Source organism: Amphiura filiformis, chromosome 18, assembly GCF_039555335.1.
Source record: "Amphiura filiformis chromosome 18, Afil_fr2py, whole genome shotgun sequence".
Classification (NCBI taxonomy): domain Eukaryota; kingdom Metazoa; phylum Echinodermata; class Ophiuroidea; order Amphilepidida; family Amphiuridae; genus Amphiura; species Amphiura filiformis.
This window is the reverse complement of record NC_092645.1, coordinates 61,290,366-61,310,398: the sequence shown is the minus strand read 5'-3', so window position 1 is coordinate 61,310,398 and position 20,033 is coordinate 61,290,366. Positions and strand designations below refer to the sequence as shown.

The 20,033-nt window shown below is 35.6% G+C and overlaps 1 protein-coding gene and 1 long non-coding RNA gene across 2 annotated transcripts in view; one reads left to right on the top strand and one right to left on the bottom strand.

The window, feature by feature from the left end:
- Positions 1-20,033, top strand: part of LOC140139278 (monocarboxylate transporter 9-like) — a 35,341-nt gene that overhangs the window by 5,173 nt on the left and 10,135 nt on the right. The window contains 2 exon segments of the mRNA XM_072161059.1: positions 9,706-10,274; positions 14,062-14,147. Coding sequence (XP_072017160.1) covers positions 10,124-10,274; positions 14,062-14,147 — 237 coding nt within the window. The 5' untranslated portion in view covers positions 9,706-10,123.
- Positions 84-3,419, bottom strand: LOC140138892 (uncharacterized). The gene is made up of 3 exons (XR_011857078.1): positions 2,853-3,419; positions 1,755-1,873; positions 84-659 (listed from the first exon to the last, which is right to left on the bottom strand). It is a non-coding gene; the product is annotated as an uncharacterized lncRNA (long non-coding RNA).

Here is a 20,033-nt window from a genome sequence, read left to right as displayed (position 1 = left end):
TATTGAATCGTGTGCGTATAGTTAATTGTGTAGCAAAAAGGGTGGTTGTGTGGGCGCAGCCATGAAAAAGACATTGAGCGTCACTGCTGAATTTGAGGCAAACCAAAGAAAAGTGCCTAGAACATTTCCAATAATTCCATGCAACTTTTACAGCCTGTAAGGAACTATGCATTACGATTACATCACATGATGTCAGAGTCATTTGTTGAGGTCCTTATTATTTTAATAATTGGAGCAAACATTTACTAGTTAGTTTATGCACCACATAAATTACTATGCAAGTATTTAAGTTCTCATCAAATGTTCACCCTCCAGAAAAGATTTTCTTCAAAAAATTTAATTGTTGACATAATGTTGGGAAAGTTTTCAATGCATGCGAGTGATAGCCCTACTACGGCCTTTTGACTGTGGTGGTCCAAAACCATGCTATATCGTAAAACCTGGCTATATCCAGAGAACTGCTAAACCCAGACTGCTAATTCCCCCTTTTGGGTGGAGCGGTTAGTGGGTTTTAGCAGTTCTCGGATATAGTGTGTTTAAAAAGCCCTATAGTACGGCTAGCGAGTGATGCGACAGATAACAGATGCCAGCTGTTGACTTCCAAACCATCATCCTCTTTGTCTTTCACGAAACCAGTATCCTCAGTAGTACTGCTGCACCTGGAAATTGGAATAAAATAAAATAATAGCCAATGATTAATTATTACACATTATTATCAGGATTATGGTATCTAGGCTGTTTGTGTGCCTTAAGGGTACTACACCCTGCCCAATTTTGTGCCTATTTGTGCATTTTTCTCAAAAATTATAGGGCATTGGGGACAAGTAAGATATGTATATTATAGGGGCAAGGACTCCCGGGCAAGGACTACAACTACTGCACTGGAAATTTTATATCAGCACAGACAACAGTTGTGGAGTTACAGTCAAAAATGAGGGAAAACCAATATTTGATCAAAAAATCAATAACTACTTGCTTTGAGTTGCTGAATTTTCAGTACAGTAGTTGGGAGTCCTTGCCCCTATACATATCTTACTTGTCACCAATGTGCTATAATTTTTGAGAAAAATGCAAAAAATAAGCACAAAATTGGCCAGGGTGTAGTACTCCTTAAAGCCTTAATGTACTATCTTTTTAAATTTTTAGATTTTCCTTCCAAAATGATAAATTATTGTAGCAGAGTCATGATATGCTATTTCAATAGGTGTGAGGTCAAAGGTCATAAAGTCAAAAGTAGTCACTTGCAATCATTTTGCAATTTTAATTTTTTTTTATGAACTGTGAGAGCGGAGACAGATTTAAAGCACTAATCTGTAATTTACTAAGTCTACTAGTCGTGCATAGTTTCATGGGCATAGCCATCTTTTTTAGTAAGGAGGGCAAAATAAAACTTAGGTGGTACACAAAAAACTCTGCATTGCAAAAAAGTTGCATCATACAATTATACATAGAGAGGTTGTATGTCTTTGAGCTTCTAAAAAGGCTTTATTGGGACGTAGTACGCAAAAATTTCGTATTTTACACTATTTTCGGTCATGATCAGGTTAATTTCGGTAGAAAAGGGTTCCTTGTCCCTTTTCTCTTCCTTTGCCCTGCTGATTCTCTCTTTTATTTTTTGTCAGAGCGGCACTTTCATTTCATATATACCTGTCGTGCCTGAGAATTAAATATAGGAACACATAGGAATAAGGTATTGGCATTTTGTGTGGTGTGCTGCACCCCTTGGCTACAACTTTGTAAATGAAATTACTTACATCCTCCTCAATAAGGAAAGCTGTGCTGTTAGGTTGCAGGTGCTTTGCTTCAGCGTGTGTTTATAGTTCAGATTTTTGGAAGATATGCCTTGCTGAATGGACCTTTCGTGTGCCAGTTTCTGGAAAGACAATACAGTATGACATTGTAATTAAAGCCATTGTAACATTTGCTAAGGGAAAGCCCTGAATATTTTTCAAAATTCTGTTTTTACACGATTGCTTTGTAAACATATAGTAGGCCTACATACTCTGCAAAAATCAAGACTTTATGTTTGCTCACTTGCTGTGGGTTGGGATTGAGACTGAAGATGAAGTCAAAATCATATTTTCCTATAGACGAATCAAATTTCACGCATTCCTGCACCTTAATGGCGGCCATAGCCATGACGGGGACAAACTATCTCACCTAAAATGTGAAATGATCGCCTTGAAGGATATTTTAAACTGCATTCTACCACCCGTGTTACACGCAGACAAAAGAATGATGACAGTTTACAACACAAAAGAATATCACATCAAATTTTAAGCGGGTTTAATCCACCCAATTGGGCACTCACAACACCTGTTTGGTGCATGCAGGGACCCTAATAAGGCCAAATAAAAAAATAAACATGTTTCACGTCCCTCCGCTTCCTTTTTGAGGTTTCTTCAAATATATTTTTATTTTTGAAATTCGGTTATAACTTTTCAAAATATATGTCTAGGAAGTTAGGATGCTTTCTATAGCCTTGTTAAGATACAAGAAACACGTTAGGAAGGTTTTGTGATCATTTGAGGGGTGTAACTCTCCTCCTTTTTCCAGGCATTATTGTATACGCTAAAACACTGAGCTCTAAGTATGGCTATTTACACCAATTTTGTGATAAAAAATAGAAAATAATAAAAAGACCCCTCTTCCTCCTTTTTTTCGAAAACCCGGACGTGAAACATCTTTTTTATTTTACTTGGCCTATTATGGCCGACCAAATCCTGACCATGACTTGGCTCGTTGGATTCGTCTATACTATAGCGAATCCTCACTGCCAGTTAAAATTAATGTTGTGTCGTTTAGTTTTACTTGTGCATTAAAAAATTAATGAGTTATAAAAAGAAACTCACCTTGCAGAGTCGAGGTACAAACAACACACCCAACATACTCAGCCAGGAGAACGGTATACACATACACGACATACACTGTATTGCAATGATCATGAATGTACAGTCATGACAGTGCATGAACAACAGATCTGTGTGATGCAGTGGTGAATGGGACAAATCTCGTCATGTTTTCGTGTAGTCCGAGGTGCTCTGACGATAACACTCCGATCGCCAGGCAATCTACGTGTAGTAGGCCAGTGGGACAACGAAAACGCTACGTGAACGAGCTAGTTTTCGTGGTATATTCGATGTCCGTGGCCTTAAACTGTCCTTATCCATCATGTCATTTGCTTCTCTAAATATTCAGTGAATTGAATACTAATATTACTATTGCAAACTAGTCCAAGCACGTCGCTAAAAATAAAATGAGGCAAATAATTCGATTTTCGCAACTGGATACTTCTGTCAGTGTTATGACTGTCGCAAAAACAGCTGATCGAGGTCAGAGGTGAAATCTGTCAATCAAACTACTTTCGCGCATGCGCAAATGGCACACCTGAACTTAGGGAAATATTTTGCCGAAGGCATTGAGGTGGTGTGGTATATAGTGTACAAAGGTTTAGTCTGTGCAGAAGACTCAGCAGTGTCGGTTATAAATACGTTAGAAAGGTGCTCATTTGTCAAAGCCCACAGAGACTAGCGCACAGAGAAGTGACCGATATGAATATTCATTTTATTGAAATTAATATATCGAATTGTTTATTGATGACGTCCATCCGTTTAATGCAGGCCCTGGTTTTGTATGATTATTTCAGGCTGCATGGACATAATTTATTAAAGGGACTTATTCGGTGAGGATCATGTTAATAGCTGTTACCCCGGGCCGGGTGATGAATTACAGGGGGGGGGGGGGGTCGAAAGGGTGGGCAAGCGATTTTTGGCACAGATGTTTTGGGTGATTTGAGGCACCGTTTCTATAGGCCCCTATGTCCTATTCAAAAAAGGTGTAGGAAATAGTAGGAACAAGTTCAAACATGCAAAATGTCATGCTCGCTACCGTAAAATGGGGTAACTTTGGGCACTTTTGATAGTTTTAAACCACTGCTTCGAAACAAAACCAATTGTATTTCTAATTAGGCCAAGTAAAATAAAAAAACATGTTTCACGTACGGGTTTTTGAAAAAAAAGGAGGAAGAGGGGACTTTTTATTCAGTTTTATTTTTTATCGCAAAATCGGTGTAAATACCCATAATTAAAGCTGTTTTAGCGTATACAATAATGTCTGGAAAAGGGAGGAGGCCTCTTTTTATTTGTTGTTCTGAGAGATAGGCCCCCTCTAACTATCACAAAACCTTACAGTAGTGTTTCTTGTATATTAGCAAGGCTATAGAAAGCATCTCTACTTCCTAGACATAGGCCTATATTTTGAAAAGTTATAACTGAATTTCAAAAAATAAAAATAAAATTGAAGAAACCTCAAAAAAGGAAGCGGGAGGGGACGTGAAACATGTTTATTTTTTTATTTGGCCTTATCTTTTTTTTGTGACATTAGGGCTCCTTGAAGTTGAAAAAAAATTAATAATTCTTTTTAAAAAGGGTGTCCTTGGGGCAACTTTGAACAGAGTAAATTACATTCCACGAAGAAAAAAAATCAAAACAAAAATTATTGATCTTCGCTGTATAGGCCTATGGGCAAGTTGTTGTTTTTTGTGACATTTGACCCCTTGCAAAATTAATCAAGCACACATCCTTGCTCACAAATATCGATTTTTATTTTTTCAAAAAAATGTAAAAAAAGTGCTAATTTTTGGTCAAAAATCCTGATTATATATATGACTAAATATAGCTGTACGAAAATATGACCATTTAAAAAAAAATATATTCGACTGACCAAAGTTACCCCGCTGACCGAAGTTACCCCATTTTACGGTACGTTCCCATTTACATAAAGATATTAATATTAAAATTAAATTGATTTTTAAAATGTTTTAAATTTGTTTTCCCCGAAATCTCGGCCCCAAATCTTTAAATTGTCTTCAAGGTTTTAAATGTTCGGCCAATCTTTAAATTGTCTTTAATTTAAAGGTTTTTAATTTGGGTTCCCCTTCCACAAAACCTTAAAATTATCTTATAATTTAAAAAGGTTTTAAATATGCGCCATCATGACGATCTTTCGAAACGAGTTAGTATAAATTTGTTTCAAACCTTATTTTTTGGCATATTTGTAATTTACACATTATTGGATTCAGTCCAAAATTCATTGTCTTTTTAAGGTGGTAGGCCTATTGGATGCATTTTCTAGAAATTAGGAAATGCTTTGAGCATGTTTTAAACAGATGAATTGAGTATAGGGTAAAGTACACTGAATCAATATGCCTTTTGTTTGGAGCAAATCGGACACACGGTTTCCACAAGTAGGCCTACATAAATTTATATGTTCTTTGTATCCTATTGTTTTTGTCAATAATCAATATAGTAAATGGGCTAAAAGGAAGGCTCATTAATATGTAATTATTGCCAATATTTTGCTAAAAATCAATGCATAAATGTTCAGGGTACTTTTATTTTGCATACTTTTGCCCTGAAACTGGGTCAACGTGTTTCTAATATGTTCTAATGTATTATATAGTGAAGCCGCCCTCTAATTTGCATATTTGCATAATTAATGAGCTAAAAGGCATATTGATAAGTGTGCTTTGCTCTACTCAATTAATCTGTTTAAATCATGCTTAGAGCACTTTCATATGCCTCCAATACCACCTTAAGACATCAGGCGGTTTGAATTATTTTAAAGTCATACAGCACCAAGTGAGTTTACTTGCATTTTACCTCACAAGTTTTGCTTAAAATGACCAAAAAACTTTCATGAGAGTTGTTAGCCTGCTAATAATATTCAATAAATATTTGGCAAAGAATAACCAATTTAACATTTGACCGAAATCTCTATAGGGCCTATTCAGATGCTAAAATATCGATTTTGACGGCAAACCCCCTTTTCAATTGGGTCACGTACAAAAAAAACAACTTTCTGGATCAGTTCATATTTTTCAATTTTCATATTAAAAACCTATTCACCGATTCAAGCGCAAGTGTAAAAAAATTGTTAATGCTGATTAAGGGAAGGGGTATGAACGTTTGGACAGTATTTATTGTGGGACATTAGAGCACATCAGACATATCGAATTGCATTCTGAATACGAAGAATGTCCTGATATCAAATAATTTTGATTTTTTGAAATTCGCAATGTATAATACACATTTTATGGCAAATCATTAAAATTGATATTTTTGATATTTAACAGTACTTGAAGTAAACTTTATAAATCTGATGATTTATACTTAAAGTGTATGTAGGTGGGATGAAAAAGCCGACGATCAATTGAAAATTTTGACCTTTCTTACTGAAGATTTTTTCCCCCAAAACACCAAAAAAAATAGGTCTTTTGGGGAAAAAATCCATGGTCAAAATTTTCAATTGATCGTCGGCTTTTCCTCCCAGCTACATACACTTTAAGAATATATCATTAGATTTATAAAATTTATTTCGAGGACTGTTATATATCAAAAATGTGAAAAATATCATATTTTAATAATTTGTCATAAAATTTGTATTATATCGTGAATTTCAAAAAATGAAAATAATTTGATATCAGAAAGACATGCTTCGTATTCAGAATGCAATTCGATACGTCTGAGGTGCTCTCATGTCCCATAAAAAATACTGTCGAAACGCCATAAACGCTCATTCTAGATCCCTTAACAAGTTAGTAAAGTATAAGCATGAATCACTTACGTACGAGTGTTTTGTGTCACTCTGCGGGGTCTAAACCCTCAGTCCCTCACAATCCTAAAATAAAAAAGATATATTAATGAAAATTGTTACAGCAATGTCAATTATACGTGAATGACTCGATATCAATGTAAAACAAATAAACAAAAAAACAAAAACAAAATAGAATAAATAAATAAATAAACAAATAAATAAATAATAGGCGTAATGATAATAATAATAAAGACCACCTCTGGCCCTCCTCACGTGAAACAGATTTTTAATTTTATGTGGCCTTAGACATTTTTAATTGTCTAGAAGGTTTTAATTTTATGTGGCCTTAGACATTTTTAATTGTCTAGAAGGTATATATATACTTTTATGTATCCGGGAATTAATTGTTTCGAACTCGTTTCCGCCTTTTAATGAACCATTTGACAATATAAGCTTCTTACACTCAGACTTAGGCCTGTCGCGTGACTACCGGTGACGACGGTCAATTAAAAAAGAAAAGAAAAGAAAGAAATACCATCGCGAACTTTCACCGGACTAGTATACTTTAGGTAGACGACGAGGTATTGTTGGTCGAAGCAACCTAAAAATGGATTGGCATTATCTAGATCAATAGGGGGCCTATATTATTGAAAATTAACACCTTGATGTTTTGCAAAAGTTCTACAAATCGTATAGGCCTACTTTGCAAACTTGCTTAATTTATTGTTGTTAATGAGTTAAGTTATGTACGTTTTACAAAAGTGTTGTTGTTTCAGCCCTCTTTACAACGTAACTCAAGAACTGCAGTACCTATAAAAGTATCTGTGATATTTTAATTCTACGCTCGCTATGAATTGAGCAATGCAGTTTTTGCCAACGCTCACTACCATTCGTAAGATGCTGTGAACTACCAAATCACAACAGTTTAAAATAATTAATAACCTTAAGGCCAGAGGTGATTTTGGGCCTAGTACATGATGGCTATGTGTACATAGCTATAATGTACTAGGTAGCTATGATAGATATGTAGGCATATAACCCCCCTATCCACCGCAAACATACTCCCGCAAACATACTCCCGTAAACAATGTAGGCCTAGGGGCGTAGCAAGAGCATCAGGGGCCCATGGACAAAGAGCAGTAGGACCCTTTTAACCAGGGCAGGATTTAGCCTACCTTATCGGGGCCCTGGGCCAGGCCAAAATTGGAGGCCCTGAACTCACGTGCCGAATACGTGTTGAATAGATATGATAGTCGTTAGTTTGCGTCTTGAGAAAAGGCCATGCGTCTTGAACTCAAAATCTGACCAACATTCTACTTTTATATTGCGTTGGTCCTGTATGGACTACAGCGCGCAGGCTATAGGCCTATAGCTGCACTCACTACAGTGGAGGCAGTATGACCATTGACCGCAATGTCGTTACAAGCTTACTCACACAGCGAGAAATCAATTAGCCCGGCTATTGTCAGTAGCCTTAGTCAGGTCACTTGGCTACTGCGTCTCATATTAAAGGTCGGAAGAAAATTGCCATGCGTGGCTGTGGATTCAACCTACCATGGCGATTTCTACCATGAAGATATAGGGGCGATGACACTGTGCAAGGGGGACTAACATATTTTGTTCAATTCAATTTCAGACTATTTTGGCCCCAGATCAACACAAATGTTGGTATTTGAATGGGCGCGAAGCGTGGAAAATTTTACAATTTTGCCCTATTTTGACCCAAAAACATGCTGTTATTGGGGTTAAAAGAAAGATGCAAAATTTGGGGGCCCAAATTGCCCTGGACCCGGGCCCATCTGGCCCAATGGAAAAAAATCCGGCCCTGCTCGCCATTATCAGCCCTTATTTAATTTTCGCTTTTGTGCTCGGGGCCCTGAACCCTCGGGGCCCATGGACTTCGTCCACCCTGTCCCCCCGCTTGCTACCCGCCTAAATACCACACTGTTCGTAGGGGGAAGTGGGGCAAATTGGTCCACCTAATGTCCCATTTTGCCCCACCAGATTTTACTCGGCTATAATACTAATACCTGACAACTTGCGACAAGTGACCACTACAAAACATAATGTACATCACCAAGAGTCTTGTAGACTAACGTTTCACAAAAAATGGTGCCCGTCGGCCTCTGGCTTCATTATTTTATTAAGGAGTCTTTAAGGCGTCCCATTTTACCCCACTGCGAAATTGTTGCTGTAAAGAGGCTGGGGTAAAATGGGACAGCTGGGGTAAAATGGGACGCCATTGATTTACTAAGGGATTTCTTTTGTTGGGGCAAAATGGGACAGTGCGAGTTAGCACACAGTAAATCAATGGCGTCCCATTTTACCCCAATTTGGCACATTTCTAAAAGAAATCTTTTCTTATAATTTTCGAAGAAAAGAGTAACAATTTTTGTCTTATTTAATTGAAAAAGGTGGCTTAGAAGTTATTTTTTAATTTGAGAAACACTAATTCGGGCCATTGATTCAGATATTTAGCCTCAAGTCGTGAGCTCTGCTTAGACATGACAAAAAAATGGAATACTTATTTTGATGTGTTAACGCTTACGGCCCTCAGAAGTTCCTGTTTAATGAGGAATGGTACGTTTAAATGTTTGGTAATATAAATAGACATTATTATCAAAGTTCTTTTGTTGCAAAAATGGGCAAAATGTGACCATTTTAAGGTATAAAAGTATTTCTGAAATCACTGTCCCAAATTACCCTGTGTCCCAATTTGCCCCAAGTTACCCACTAAAAAAAAAGTATGTTATGTGGCTAACAAGAACTGCCTTTAAAAAGGCAACGTCACGAATGAAGATCATGTTCAATAATTTTGCATTTGTATTTAATAAGTGCCTGGAATGCTAGTAATTTGTTTTGTGTGTAGATTAATTAACTGTGTGGGAAACACTGTTATTAATACCACCTAGGGCATTCTGGAAAATACCGTGAAATACTTAAGAATTGTCATGATGTAGGCCTAAGCTGAATTTGCATGCTTTGTTGTTCAAATTGATAATTATAAAAGGTTGGAGAAAACGGACGTAATTTTTGAGGTAAAGTATAACCATACTGCGGATAATCACAAGTTCATGAAATCATTTCATTGTTTTCTTTTTATATATATAGTTATAACACCAACCAGTCTTTCTAAAACTACCAAACCAATTATAGGAGCCCTTGCTCATCAACATCAGCTCATCTTGGCTTTGTTCTCCCAACTTGTAACCACGGAGCCTCACGGAGTGATTCACGGTCTTATTCTTGACACTGCACTTAGGTGACAGCGTCAAAGACCATAGAGTGACATAGTTTTGAACTCTCACCAACGCAGCTGAACATTTCCCCGACGTTGCTCCCTCAGCATTGCGAACCCCGGGTGCGAATCTCCGACGGGACGACTCAACCGCCGACGTCGACGTGGTTTGCATGATAATTATATTATCAAGCAAGTTTTTGTACTTTTGGCTACTCAACATCACTGAAGTGTTTTTCAGCAATCTACCAGAGTATTTTATCCATCGATACTACATCCGACGAACCGACAATGTTTTGCGACTGGCGCCGACATTATGGGTGGCTAGTGACGGGTATTTGTCACTTGCAGTTTGTATTTGGGTTTGGGGTAATATCATCATACGTTCTGCTTTATGTGGAACTTGAGAAAGAAATGAAAGGCTCATCAGCTATGTCGTTAGGTAAGTTGGTCACCAAATAAATATATCAATTTAAAATATTGACAATTTTGATTATTGGGCAAAGTTTATCCAACTTTGGTTCAAAATTTGCCCAACCACCGTGAACCACCGGGAATTGAAAATTTTGAGCTAAAATATCGACCCAGTGAGGGCGCTTTTCAGTCAATTCCAGGGGGGGGTGTGTCAGTTTCTGGCCCAAGGACTAACACGTTTATAAAAGAAAAAAGTCGAAATGTTTTACCCCGGGTGTTTTACCTGCATGTAGATAACCACTTCCATGGGAATGAACTGATATGTGCAAATGCAGGTTATTTTGCCAAAATATGATTTTGAATTTGATCAGATCAACCTAACCTACTGTATGAGCCCGTGTATGAGGCGAATGTGCCACATGGCAAGCCTAAGCCTATATATAATTCGTATTGCCGAAGCTCAGCCTTGCCCAGTTATGGGTCAAAATATTGAAACAATAATACTTTAATAGCTGTTTAAATTAATCTGCATCTGCTGTTTAAAATCGAGGGCCTGTCAGTATTTATACGTACGCCACGTTTGTCCCGCACATTCGGTCTACAAATTTGGTGTAAAATTTGCCCAATCATTTGAGAATAATTTGCATGTCTTATTGGATATATAAGTTAAACCGTTTGAGACTCATGAATTGACCAATATAGAGAATGTGTACCCACTGACATCAGTGACATGTAACTTGATTTGCTGACTTGCGGTGTTAATATTTAATGAACTGCATTTTCTTGTGGTCATATATTTTTGTTTATAGTGAGAAATATTGTGATAATTTTATATTTAGTATTTCTGTTAGTATACTAAAACATAATTATCTGACAATATTACGAACGTTTTCAAATGTATTGATAGTTTCATACATATGTTTGGCAATAAACTATACATAATTATTGAATGTTAAAAGACATTGGGTTGTTTCAAAGGTTTCGTTTTGCACAACATTGCCGTGATTGCTCTCTGTTTCCGTGTTCATATCGCTATAGTGTCGATTTGACAGAGGGAAAGACCCCGCCTAGATGAGTTGCCACATGTTTACAGTTACATGCCCAGCAAACACAAAATGATTGCCAGAAAACGTTTAAATGTCGGGTTATATAAAGGGCATAAAAACGTTTTAATAACATTTAAAAAAACATTTTTGAAAATTTGCTGCAAAATATTCTAAACAGAATGTTATTTAAGAGTTGACAACATATTTGCAAAAATGTTTACCCTAAATGGTTTACAATAACGTTTTAAGAACGTTTTCATGACCTTTATATAACCCGACATTTAAATGTAACATTTTGAATAAACGTTTTAAGAACATTTTTGTGTTTGTTGGGTGGTACGTCCTCTGTCGGTCTGAGAAAAACAACACTGCAGGATAGAAAATCATAGATAGAAATTCTAGAAAGCCTATAGTTTAAACGGATTTATTTGGCCATTAATTTTGGTTTCAAATATAACATGTCAAGCTTGCATACAAGCTACACAAATGTAAATTTTAAGAACATAACCGTTTTGCAAGTTGACATTTTAACGGGTGTTTGAAAGGGTTTTAAATGCTGCTATGGGCACTCCTGTATTATTTTGAAACAACGGAAGGCGTCATGTATGTAAACACGTGAAATTATACCGTAAAGATTCGCCTAATGGCGCTATGGGCTCACTTGATACAAATGGAATTTTAGGCATAACCTAAAAGTGTCTCCCGTAAAATTCCCACCAGCAAATAAAGGCACGAAACCTTATTCTTGTTGGGATTTCAGAGGATGGACCTTTATTTGCACATATGCAATTTACCTCAGTAGCGCAAGTGCGCCATTAGGCGAATCTTTACGGTAGGACAACTCATTTATATGGAAGTAGTATGAGATATAGTATACACTTTACGCAATCTAATCGAAGTTGACAAGATTCCTATTTCCTAGGCCTCACTGCAAAAATCGTATTTAGAATTCAACACTTTTCTTCCACCACGTTTCTAAACATGTTTGATCTCTAAACACCAATGTTAAATTTCAAGACATCAGGTGTTAAGTTCCTAAACATAAGGTATCACATTGCTAAACATACTTTACAATTAGTGGGTTTTTCAATCCCACAAGACATATACTTTGATCAGCTCGCAATCGGCGGGAATTATTAGGCTTTTACCACTACGCCGAAAAGTATAGACCCACGTTAAGGGTATGATGTAGTTGATCTGCCTGGTCAATATTTTGAGTGTTAAAGAAAGTAGACAAAGTATAGGACTTCAATTAATAATTTGTAATACTTCTGGCGAGATGTCACAAGACAATTGTCCAAACAAAATATATTGATATTAATCCGCGATGTTATAAGGCCCGCCGATTACGAGCTGATCAAACTATACATGTATATATTTTAAACATGTTTAAAAACGTGGTGCAAGAGAGTGTTTAGAAAAGTGTTCAATTTTTAAACACGCATAAAGAGCTCACAAGATTTCTATAGTCCAAGTAGACGAATGTTAAATTTTGACCTGATTTCTGCATGGGCAAATTTTACAAATCGTGTGAGATCCTATTTTTGACTATAATATATGAATCATGTCAAATTTGATTATGTCGTTTAGAGTTTAAACCAAGACAATATATGTAAAAGACGTTCTTTCGTTTGATGGGCAGCTCATTTTATTACTGCCGAACACAGAAATAGAAAGCAATCCGAAAAACAATGTTTCAGTTTGAGATCATTTCGGCAATTCCCGAACTCTAAAAAATTAAAAACTTTTAACAAATGCTTGTCATCAATGCACACATTGTCAGTTGCACGTTCGACTGGTGCAGGAGACTGTTGGTACTTATAGGCCTACCTAAAGCATTTTGGGAATCGCCGAAATAGTCTATATCATTGAACGAGACTGTTAGAAAATGGTTCTACATGTAGGGGTTCTACATACATATAGCTCAAGAGAAGAGGGTTTTGCCGTAAATTGCGAGAACCCTAAAAATGGTTCTATCTGGCCTTTGCAGAAATAGTTCTTCATAAAACTATTTCAGGTTCTACAATGCAGGGAAGCTTAAGAACCTTCTTAGGTTATACTTAGAACCTTTTTACTAAGAGTGATAATACCTAATCAGCTCTAATCGAAGCATAGATGTGAGAAACAACTAGGCCTACCCTGGATTATTATGTGACATGATCTGATCCATGTCAATTGAGATAAGCAAAAGAAAGTACGTTTATAACGAGTATGCCATGATATGCGGATTTTCACATTAGTATATAGCGAAGTATTTAACTATTAAATTTCAAAATTTTCGGACTTTGAGTCGAGTTGATTAGTTCATGTCACTATCATAATCCAATAACATTCCCGTTTGGTTCTCGATCACATCTCCGTATGGTGTGTACATGTATATCCTACCGAAATGTGTGTGAGCGATACTAATCATGCCAATTACAAATGTCTACACGAAACTGGCAATGAAGACCCAACGAACGCGAAAACAATTTTTTTGTATTACTTTGTCTATACTGATTATATATATTTGCACAATAGAATGACAGAGTGATAATTTTTGATTATTTTGAGTTTATACCAATTGGTGCAGATATTTTGCAATTAACAAAAAATCCCTTTAAAAGGTTGAACCCGCACCGGGAACGATCTAAAAAAACTGCACTCTCCAAATTGTGTCACTAATTGTTACCGTATGAGTTAGAACCTTGTAATTGGCAAAGATTTAGTCGCTGTCTTTAGCTTGTATATACTTATTACTGTTGTTACTAAAATGTTTTAACTTTTTAGGCTGGGTAGCGTCAGTGGCATGGGGGATGTCCGCTTTAATGTCTGTTGTCACCAGTCCACTGTACGAACGGTTTGGGCATCAAAAGGTATACACTAACTGACCGGCGTGTTTCCGTACACGGATTGACCGTTAAAATCAAACTGACCAACACATGATATATTGACTATAGGCCTTATGTGTCCCTCTCTGCATAACATATTTTTACCTCTTTGTGGTTGTAAAAAGAACCAAACTACATAAGGTGCAAATGGTAATCTGATTTCCGCCCTTGCAATGAATGCAGTCTCTCCCTTGTAGATACATATACGACCATGTGTTTTGAACTCGCCACCTACAAAAGGCTCACTGTTTTGTATCTTTGTAATTAAGTTTACATAATTTCATGTAAACATTCTATATATGCACATGGTATGTCAAATAGTGTTATCTTATTGAGATAGGCCTACTACCCAGCAAATACAAAACGTTTTACAGAACGTATTTTGTCGGGTTATATGAAGGATATAAAACGTTCAGTAACATTAAGAAAACATTTTTGAAAACTTGATGCAAAACATTGTAACATCATGTTATTAGGCCGAAGTGTTGGCAAAATAATTATTTTTCAAAAATGTTTATATAAACTGTTGTACTCAACTTGTAGTGTTTTTCACATAAAACGTTTTATAAACGTCCCCATGACCTTTATATAACTCGACATTTGAATGTTATTAAAGCGTTTTGATCAAAGTTTTATAACGTTTTAAAAACATTGTGTGTTTGCTGGGTAATTGTATCTGGAACATTAAGCGGATGGAGGTGACGGAAGTGGAGGGGCGGCAGTGCACTCTATGGAAAGGCCTACAAAATAGTTGGATTGGCGTAGCTTAAAAAAAATAGGGTAGGTAGGAATAGGTAGGGATTTTTTCTTTTTTTACTTTTAAAGCTTGATCTTTTTTTTTTTTTTTTTTTTTTTTTATTCATTTTTATTTAAATTTAAATTTTATTTATTTATTTATTTTGTTTTTTTGCAAAAAAAGAAAAAGAAAAAAAAAGTCAGGGTCGGGCCTACTTTTAGGGTCGGTCGGGTTACGCCAATCAAACAATTTTTAGGCCAAATGTGTATGTCAAATTTATGTATTTTCAATATGCTCTATTCCTGTGCACAAATACATTTTCTCAAGGGAAATTTCATGAAGAGCTCAAATCTGATCAAAAATTAAAAGGTACGGTTAGAGGTAAAATTTGCAAGAAAGATCAGATAAAGAAAACATTTGGTTTCGTGCAATTTCCTTTCAGAAAATGTATTCTTTTTATATGATAGGGTGAATATTATTTTATTAACTTGTGTTGACTTCCAGCTCGGAAAGGCATAAATAAGCTTTAAAAAGGTGGCGAGTTCAAATCGCATGGCCAAACCGAGTTTAACAGACTCGATTTCAAAGTATTTACCCAAACGGTTATAGGTTGTAATATGCTGCATTTCTACTTTAGGAGACGATTCAAAAACTTCCTTAGTCAAAAGATAGTAGCATCTCTTAGACTGATATTAGGAGAAAGCGTGTCTTGTGTAATTCATTAAGCAATATCGGCATTGGGGGAAGGTTTTGGCAAAATATGGTGCTACTGAACTCTGACCTCTCGGAAAAATTGTTTTTCGGTGCTTACAAAATAATGTTTAAAATGATTTACTAAACTTAAATAGTATATTATAGTCTCATAAATTAATTATTTAAAACGGTATTTCGTTATCCACAGCCTCATCCTCGACTTCATCCCATCATCCCCCACTTTTCTCAATAAAAGTTGAGATTTTTTATAACACTGGATACCCGGACTGGATATCTACTGAAAAATGTCATAAAAAGAGGATGCTATGATTACGAAATACTCCTTTAAATAATATTAATGTTTTTTTTATATCAATAGTACGATGATAAATGAATAATATAATTAAAAATTAAAGCAATTTTCCCGATAGGTCAGAGTTCAATTGTACCAAAACTATGACCGCGTATTGCAAATTTAGCATGGCATGAAAGTTCATCAGTATTGGTTAAAATTGTTAACCTCTGTAATTTAACAGCCTTCAGCGAAATGACCGTATGGGCCGCTACAGACTTTTTAGCGCGGATGTATGACGTAAAATCGATAATATGTACCAGACATTCGACATAACATATAATTGATTTTGTCAACACACATTCGTTAGAAGATAAAAATGAACAGAAATTAATTGAATAACAAATACTTGCTGAAGTAATCTTCTATAGGCCCTATATTTATAGCCCTGATCTCCTGTCTAGCACTCTTGAAGTGTGACATGTAATTATTCACGAAAACTGTATAATAGCAACAATTGAATAATTATTTCCGAGGAAACAATTTTGTATTGTGATCAGCAAAAATTATAGGCCTATGTGCTTTGCGAATTTGTACTGCCGATATTGGTTATTGCAATTACTATGGTTTTACCTGCACGCATGGGTATATAAAATGCATGTCAATTTCTTCAAAGATAAATCTGATTTGAATTGACATTGTATTATTTTTTTAAAAGACTGTCGATTCTCCACAACAGTGTCATTCATGTACATCATTGAAGACAATCTGTCATGCTATTGCCTATCTATACAACAAATGACCGGTATCCTGTGGTCAGAACACAGATATTGGATCATTGTGTTCAATATCTGTGGTCAGAAGCTATCAGATTGCCCTTCAAAATTATGCAACATTCGATAAACTTAAATAGTACAAGTATATTGGCTTATAATGGACAATGGAACAAACCCCAAGCTCAGCAAGTAGTTCCAATGTTGCATAATTTGAAAGTGCTAAAACATTTTTTATGAACAGTAACCATGGTAACTACCCAGCAAATAAACACGTTTTGAAAACGTTATTAACGTGCCATAAACATGTTTTGGTTTTGATAAAAACATTTAAATATAACATTTTTAAATTATTTAGAAATATTGAGTTTATGCGAAGGTCATGAAAACATTTTAAAAGGTTTTATAATTTATGGAAAAAGCAATGCAACAGAATTTTAAAACTGTTGTCAAAATGTTATTAATTAAATTTTGGCAAACATTTTTATTGCAAAATATATGTCAGCACTTACAGGCCTATAACACTTTGTTATGTTTTGAACAAATTTACAAAAGTGTTTATGAATTTGTATACAAATGTGTTATAAATGTGTTATGGTCTTGGTCAAAATATATTTGGCAAACATTTGAATTGCAAAATATTTGTCAACATTATGTTGTAATGTTTTGCAGAAAGTTTTCGAAAATGTTTTTGAGTGTTACTTAACACTTTTTTGACCTTAAATAGACTTATATATATTATATGTGCGACATTTAAACGTTTTCTGGAAGTATGTGTAATTGTTTGCTGGGTTGTTATGCCCTTTTTGTAGTTTGGTTCTTTCTCACTCTTTGTCAAACAGGATGATAAATTTCAATAAAAAACACGATTTTGTTGATGTTTTTCCCCAGTAAATGATAATCCGCCAACGTTAACTTTTAAAGCCATGATATACGATTTTGGTCAAATATAAATTCGGCTATTCTTTGCCCCAAAAAGTATGAAATCAAATTAGGATCAATTGGCAAAAATCTTAGCTTCCTACTGAAGATAGCAATAATAGCTTTCTACTGAAGATAGCAATTAGCTTTCTACTGAAGATAGCAATTAGCTTTCTACTGAAGATAGCAATTAGCTTTCTACTGAAGATAGCAATTAGCTTCCTTCTGAAGAAAGCAATTAGCTTTCTACTGAAGATAGCAATTAGCTTTCTACTGAAGATAGCAATTAGCTTTCTACTGAAGATAGCAATTAGCTTTCTACTGAAGATAGCAATTAGCTTCCTTCTGAAGAAAGCAATTAGCTTTCTACTGAAGATAGCAATTAGCTTTCTACTGAAGATAGCAATTAGCTTTCTACTGAAGATAGCAATTAGCTTTCTACTGAAGATAGCAATTAGCTTTCTACTGAAGATAGCAATTAGCTTCCTTCTGAAGAAAGCAATTAGCTTTCTACTGAAGATAGCAATTAGCTTTCTACTGAAGATAGCAATTAGCTTTCTACTGAAGATAGCAATTAGCTTTCTACTGAAGATAGCAATTAGCTTCCTTCTGAAGAAAGCAATTAGCTTTCTACTGAAGATAGCAATTAGCTTTCTACTGAAGATAGCAATTAGCTTTCTACTGAAGATAGCAATTAGCTTTCTACTGAAGATAGCAATTAGCTTTCTACTGAAGATAGCAATTAGCTTTCTACTGAAGATAGCAATTAGCTTTCTACTGAAGATAGCAATTAGCTTTCTACTGAAGATAGCAATTAGCTTCCTTCTGAAGAAAGCAATTAGCTTTCTACTGAAGATAGCAATTAGCTTTCTACTGAAGATAGCAATTAGCTTTCTACTGAAGATGGCAATTAGCTTTCTACTGAAGATAGCAATTAGCTTTCTACTGAAGATAGCAATTAGCTTTCTACTGAAGATAGCAATTAGCTTTCTACTGAAGATAGCAATTAGCTTTCTACTGAAGATAGCAATTAGCTTTCTACTGAAGATAGCAATTAGCTTTCTACTGAAGATAGCAATTAGCTTTCTACTGAAGATAGCAATTAGCTTTCTACTGAAGATAGCAATTAGCTTTCTACTGAAGATAGCAATTAGCTTTCTACTGAAGATAGCAATTAGCTTTCTACTGAAGATAGCAATTAGCTTTCTACTGAAGATAGCAATTAGCTTTCTACTGAAGATAGCAATTCGCTTTCTACTGAAGATAGCAACCTTTCTATTGAAGACAGGAATTAATGAAAGAACCCCGCCTACTATCTTGGCTGCTTAAATTTTTGATTTTCTGTGGGGGATTTAATGTTTTAATTAAGACATTAATTCAAAATTGTTTTGTTATCCTAGAAATACAACAAATCTGGCTGATTCATAAGTGTAAGTCGCGACACGTGTTAATATGCCAACAAAATCAGGTTTGATTTAAAAATCGTACATATAATGGCTTTAAAAATGTTAAACGTGCAATTTAATTTGCATGATAAGAAAAAAGTTTTTAATGTTGTGCATATGCGACTTTTAAAGCGCAATTTCCAGTGATATATAGCTCCATAAAGAGCCGTTTTGATGAAAACGTATGGTGAACTATCCAGTGGCGGCGCCAGGGATTTTTCCGGGGGGCATTGGGTGAAAAGTGAATTTCGGAGGGGGGGGCAAAACCAATAAATTGTGGACATTTTTATAATTTTGGGTGGTTTTACTGGGCGGGGGGACCTGGGGTAAGTTTCCTGACTGGGGATAATTTCCTCCCATGCCCCTCCTGGCGCCGCCACTGGAACTATCTGATACTCTCAACTGAGTACATTTTGTTTTTGGATTTATTTATTGAGTATATGAATCTATCAATAATATTGTAAAATTGCACTTGTTTTTTCACAGATGATATAGATATTGTTGTGTGTTATAAAAAGGCAACGCATGGCCTGGTTCAAACTGTTTCGTAACTCGTCTCGATGATATCAGCAAGACATTTGGCTCATCTTTTTAATATAAGGTTTCAACATCAGGAAGCCTTTTTCATAAGGTTTCCATAGTTTCGTGGTTTTTGTAACCATGTAAAATTTGTTATTGCAGTCGTTAATGGCGCTGTTATTCTTTTTGTATAATAATGCGCCCTGTATTCCACGAAACCGTCATATCCTTCAGACTGTCAATCACAGTTGGAACTTGACGCTATAGGCCTATTAATAGACTGTTCTACGGGCCCGATGGACCCAATTGTTTTTTTTAATGGCAAGAATATTTGTCCTGACCTGAATCAATGAATACCGACCAAGATTTTGACAATTTTTTGACAAATAGGCGATATCTGATTATTGGGTTCTATTTATTCACCGGCCGGACACTCATGCTCGCACTACCGTAGGCCTACCTATAGTGACCAAAATGCCTTTATATATACAC